Source organism: Nicotiana tomentosiformis, chromosome 4 (genome assembly GCF_000390325.3).
Source record: "Nicotiana tomentosiformis chromosome 4, ASM39032v3, whole genome shotgun sequence".
NCBI classification, from domain to species: Eukaryota; Viridiplantae; Streptophyta; class Magnoliopsida; order Solanales; family Solanaceae; genus Nicotiana; species Nicotiana tomentosiformis.
The window spans coordinates 77,921,815-77,927,618 of NC_090815.1; the positions used below are offsets into that span (position 1 = coordinate 77,921,815).

Consider the following 5,804-nt stretch of genomic DNA (forward strand, 5'->3'; position numbering starts at 1 on the left):
AGCCATTTAAGCTCCAGTCATACCCAAGATTTTCTTTCACTTCAACCTTTTGAAAAAGAGGATATTAGCCATGTTTAAAAAATTCCCATGAAAAATATAGTGCTACCTACTGGAGAAAACCCCCCAACAAATGACATCGAAGCAACAATGAACTGACAATCAAACAATTCCATTTGTCAAAATAAAGTGCTGAATAATATTGGCAATACCATAAAAACGTGGTTCATACACATAATAAAATGATGAGCAAAGTGGAAACAACTGAGAAAAAGGTGGAGCAGACATTGTCTCACCATCCAGGACTAATCAAAGCCTTGGAACAAAGGTTGGCAAATTTACAATATGAGATTTGTCTGCCATGAACTTCACTTTTCCAATTCTTCCAACAACAACAAAAGGAGACGATTTCCATCAGGGAACAAATTTAACTTTTGAGAAATGACCGCTTTGAGTCACAAAAAACCCAGTTTTCCCTTCAAAACCTACATTCTTTGCTATGTCGCCACAAGCATATTCCCCACTTAAATTGGACTACACCTTTTCTACTTTTCCTACTACCTCACAAAATCCTATTTCTTTCACCCAATCCTTAAAAGAGGAACATGAATTTGATATTACAAAAATGGTTTGGGAAAGGAAAGATGTTCTTGCAGCTCAGAAACAAACCAAGAAAAGGCGAGATCATGGAGAAAGTTAAAAAGGGTCCAGCCCCGAAAATCCGATGATTTCTGATCAGAAGGATCCATACCTCTATGTCTCCCAACCAAGACACATGTCAGAAGGAGATACCACATGGTCGGAATCTCTAAATTCATCAGACAATGATATAATGGAAGACAACTCTCAATGAAGCAATGAGTCCACAACAAACTCTTCCAAAGAAGACGATCCCCCAATATTTGTAAACCAGCCAAGAGACTCAGAAATATCTGAGGTAGATGAGGATCAAGAAGGTATGACAGATAAACCAATCCCAGAAAGAAGTTATGAGCCCATGGTGTCAAAACTAGTTGGAACTGGCTTCCACACTTTCACCTTAGATGACGTCAAGGTTTCAAAATGGCCTTAAAGGATCCAAGACTTCTATACTTGGACGGTGACCAAATATTTGGTGGAACGAGAAAAGTATATCATCCTGTCAGAACTCACTTCACGGTTCTCAGGAAGCCTCAAAGATTGGTGGAACTCACTTGGGATTCAAGACAAAACTACCTTTTCTTACTTCCTAGGATTTTGCCTTCAACATCAGAATCCTACATGAAGTTTTCTATTGAGATACTGGCCAAAGATAAGAAAAAATGAGAAGATAAATCTTCGAGATGACAAATTATCCAACACAATCCAGTGCCTGACAAAGCATGCCGCAGGTCCAATCTGATCACCGGATCAGGATGTTCCTGTCACACATCTAGGTGACGGAAAGGATTCAGAAAGTTTAGATGGCCAAGAATTCTAGATGGGAGATCAAGGTCCAGGAGACGCACAAAATATTCCAAACGAAGGAGGCCAGGAAATTTTCACAAAAAGAACAGATGCTTTATTTGCCATAAAATTAGACATTTTGCAAGAAATTTTCCCCAATCGAGGAGATCTGTCAAACTCCTTGAAGAAATTGAAGATTACACCGGCATACATCTCGGAGAAGAAGAAGACCTCGAGTCTATAGTCTCTATGGACGATGAACCCACTGAAGAAACTTTATTAAATTTTGATATATACGAAGATCATGGTGATGACCACTATCAAATTTCAGAACCAGCAGCTAAAGCCTGAGAGGAGATGAATGCTCTCATAGTCATCTCTCAGGTGGAACTCAAGGTTTATCCATCCAAATAGGATAAACCAACTCGAGTCATTCCTTTCATTGACATTAGAGCTGCTTGTTCACTTATGAATCCAGTTGTTCTCCCTGAAGATAAATGGGTGCCGCACTTCAAGGATTTCAATAAAATATCAAATGGAATACTGACTATTACAGTCATCACAAATCACCGGATCACAATTAAGTTTTTTAAAGGATTGAAGTACAGAACCAAGCTTATAGGGTCTGATGTACCAGGAAAAGACCTTATCATTGAATTCGACATTTTCAGACAACAAAAAGATCAACTCCTTATCAGGGATAACGAGATAACATTTAAGAGGCAGTTCAAATCCTATTTTGAAATTCCGAAGCTATTCCAAATCACCAACGATGAAAAAATCAAAGGAGATTGAACAAAATGTCATTGAGCATTCATATACTAAATCCCACAAGGATTTTTTGAAGAAAGGCAAAAGCCCGTTATGGAAGAACAAAGAGTTTTTTTTATCAAGCTCCCTTTCAAGAAGAATGAAAATATCAATCCAACAAAAGCCAGTCATTCAGGCATGAACCCAGATCATCCTCATATTGCAAAGAAAGAATGCGACAAACTCTTGGAATTTGATATGATAGAGCCATCAGATTCATAATGGGCATGCGGAGCATTTTATGTCAATAAAAGAGCTGAGAAAATAAGAGTAAAACTCAGGTTAGTTATTAACTACAAACCACTTAACCACTTCCTCCAAGATGGTAAATTCCCTATCCCAAATAAACTCACTCTTTTCTCCCACTTAGCCAAAGCCAAATATTTTTCCAAGTTTGATCTTAAATCCAGATTCGGGCAATTGGGAATCCACCTCGAAGAAAGAGCCAAAATAGGATTTTACATCCCCGATCATCATTTTCAATGGAAAGTCATGCCCTTCGGATTAAAAATTGCATCCTCCTTGTTCCAAAAAGCCATGATAAAAATATTCCAACCCATCCTCCATACCTCTTTGGTTTACATTGATGACATCCTGTTTTGTAATACATTGGAGGAATATGTCGGCTTGCTAAGTCAATTTGAGGCACTGGTAACACAATATGGGATCATGCTCTCAACAAAAAAAGACGATTCTTGCTTAAAAGGAGATTGATTTACTCGGAATGCACTTTGTCCAAGGTGCAGACAGTCTAGGACCACATATATGTCAGGAACTGCTCAAATATCCAAATACCAGCCTCACAACAAAATAGATCCAACAGTTCTTGGGTGTAGTAAATTATACAAGAGATTTCATACCAAATATCTCTACATACATTTCTCCGCTCACAAAGTTGCTCAAGAAAAATGCTCCGTCATGGGGAAAGGAACAAGATGAAGCGTCAAGAAAATAAAGAAGATATCTAAAGATGGCAAGTCCCTCTACTTCCCTTTAGAAGGTAAAAAAAAATACTTCAAATCGATACCAGCAATGAGTATTGGAGTGCTGTTCTGTTTGAAGAAAATGATGGCCAAAGGAAAATATGCGGATATGCCAGCAGAAAGTTCAAAGATGCCAAGCAACATTATCACTCCATTTTCAAGGAATTTCTCGCAGTAAAGAATGGAATCAAGAAATTCAATTTGTCTCGACTAGAAGAATTCTTAAAGAGATTTTCCCTAGAAAAGCTGAAGTCAAAACAAAAGCTAATCAGCCAGATCTTCATGTTTTCAAATGTACTAGGAACAAGTTCATTAAAGCCAACGAATCATCCACCAGAGTTGTTCAACCTCATGGATCCCTTTGATCTATCAATTATAATGGAAAGAAGAACTTATTATGAGCTCCAGGTTTTTTGGCAACATGGAGGATCTATTCTCAAACCATACGGGGTCAATCTAGAGTATCCATTATTCCATATATTCACAAGCCAGGGATTTTCCCCAGGAACTTTTATGGTTTTTCTGGTACTTATGCCATCGGTATTATATTTTCATGGACTTCAAGTGCAACGTCTTCAAAGATTTTGAAAACATTGAACCTACTCTTAAAGTATTTTTATTATGGTTCAAGCCTCAAAGATATTGGATAAATGTTTCAACAATTCTTACAAAGCAAAGGTATTCATGTTCCATAGGTTAGTGAAGATTAGTAATGGTAAGGTCCAGGCACAAACATAAGTATCATTCTGGTGGAAATTTCCCGTGTCCATTTTATCCATGGAAGAAAAATATAGTGAAGCACAAAGAATTATCTTCTAGAAAAATAGGTGTATCCCAAGAGAGATATGGCCAAAAGATTGGGTGAGCTGGAATTATACCAGCACTCATCCTCACTGGGAAAGGATCCGAGAAGCAGCAAAGAATACCAAATCCCATACGAAGTCATCCGAGAAAAAATCACTCAAGACATCTCCAAATTAAGGTTACAAATTACATCTCTCAATCCAAAGGAGAAGGAACACATTGAAGTAGGATCATCAAGTTTCGGGTGTTGCTACACAAGATCTTTGAAAAGATGCCTAGAAGACAAAGCCAGAGAATCAATGCAAGATAATCATCTAAATCCCTACTAATTTCACCCTAATCCCACATTGCCTACCAAAAAATCTTAAAAAATTATCTACCCATACCAAGACAAAATCCCACATATTTCTATACTATCAGGGCCCCACTTTCACATGCTTCCACATGCTCCGTCACATGGATCACCCTACTTTCACATCCTTTCACATGACCCCACATACTTCCACATGCTTTACTAAGTATATTTCACCGATTTCACATGTTTTCAGAAGCTTTTTAGTATGTATTAGTCACTTTGCCTAAGGTCCTACACATGTCTAAAGGGACCCAATAATAGATAGGTTTGCCACATAAGATAGGTATATTTTATAATAAGTTTGTCTTGTAATAACCTCCTATCCCTATATAAAGGAGGTCATGTAGTAGTTGTAAGATCATTTTGTAACCTTTGTAAATCTTTGTGATATATTACATATGAGTTATTTCTAAATTTCCCTCTTGTTCTTTATTTCGAATGGATGGAAAGGCCGGTCCATGCATGAAAATAGAGTAAGAATACTCTAAGATAGTTAGCTTATTATAGCACGATAGTTTTCTGAGTTATAACAGCTAAAGTTGGTTATAATACAATTTTTTTTAGTTGTGTGGCAAGCCGTCCCTTATTGGTTGTTGAAGCCAACCCATTTGTAGAAAAATATTTGCGACTATAAGCAAATTAACTGTTCGTGTTGCTTAGCAAGCCGTCCCTTATGGGTTGTTGAAGCCAACCCCTTTGTTGAAAACTTTCGTATCTATGATTTAGTTTGCTTTCTTGCTGTCTCTTGATACGACAGTACAGAGAATAGAGCATGAGACTCCAATAAAGAAAACTAAATCATAGATACGAAAGTTTCCCTACAAAGGGGCTGGATTCAACAACCATAAGGGACGGCTTGCCAAGATACACAAACAGTTAATTTACTTATAGTTGCAGAAGTTTTCCTTCAATGGGGCTGTCTTGGTTTTGGATGAAACACACATATTTGGACTCATATTGGAATGGGCGTTCGAGATTTGTGAGTTTTGATGGGTTTCGGAGTGCAAGCTCGGGGTTGACGTTTTTGATTTTTCTTTAAGATCATATCTTTATTGTTTGGGGTTGTTTTCTATGGTTTTTATTGATGATATTAAGTGGCTTTTACTAGATTCGAGTTGCTCGGAGGTCCATTCGCATGGGAAGGGCATTTTGGAGTACTAATTCACGCGTTTTGAGGTAAGTAACATATCTAAACTTTGTTTGAGGGTAATTATCCCTATGGTCTATGATACTTTAGATGTTTGGGGGTAACACATGTGCTAGGTGACGAGCGTGTATGCGTACACCGGGGTATTCATGATCCGGGTAGACTTTAGGTTACTATGAGACTTGGTTGCTTTTATGCCTCATTATATCCGTGTTTTCTCTACTTGTATGATCATTAGAACTATGATCTATGTTAGAAATCATGTCTAGGCTATGCACTTATT

At 37.6% G+C, this 5,804-nt stretch overlaps 1 protein-coding gene across 1 annotated transcript; it reads left to right on the plus strand.

The window, feature by feature from the left end:
- The first annotated feature begins 239 nt into the window (after window positions 1-239).
- On the plus strand, window positions 240-2,217 carry LOC138909991 (uncharacterized). The gene is made up of 3 exons (XM_070201209.1): window positions 240-325; window positions 853-1,051; window positions 1,837-2,217. The coding sequence occupies exons 1-3, from the start codon at window positions 240-242 to the stop codon at window positions 2,215-2,217; spliced, it is 666 nt and encodes a 221-aa protein (XP_070057310.1).
- Window positions 2,218-5,804: the final 3,587 nt, after the last annotated feature.

Coding starts and splice junctions, on each gene's coding strand:
- LOC138909991 (XM_070201209.1), top strand. CDS start 240: ATGATGAGCAAAGTGGAAACAACTGAGAAAAAGGTGGAGCAGACATTG. Junction 326..852: donor ATCAAAGCCTTGGAACAAAG/GTTGGCAAATTT, acceptor CTCTCAATGAAG/CAATGAGTCCACAACAAACT. Junction 1,052..1,836: donor TCACCTTAGATGACGTCAAG/GTTTCAAAATGG, acceptor CCATCCAAATAG/GATAAACCAACTCGAGTCAT.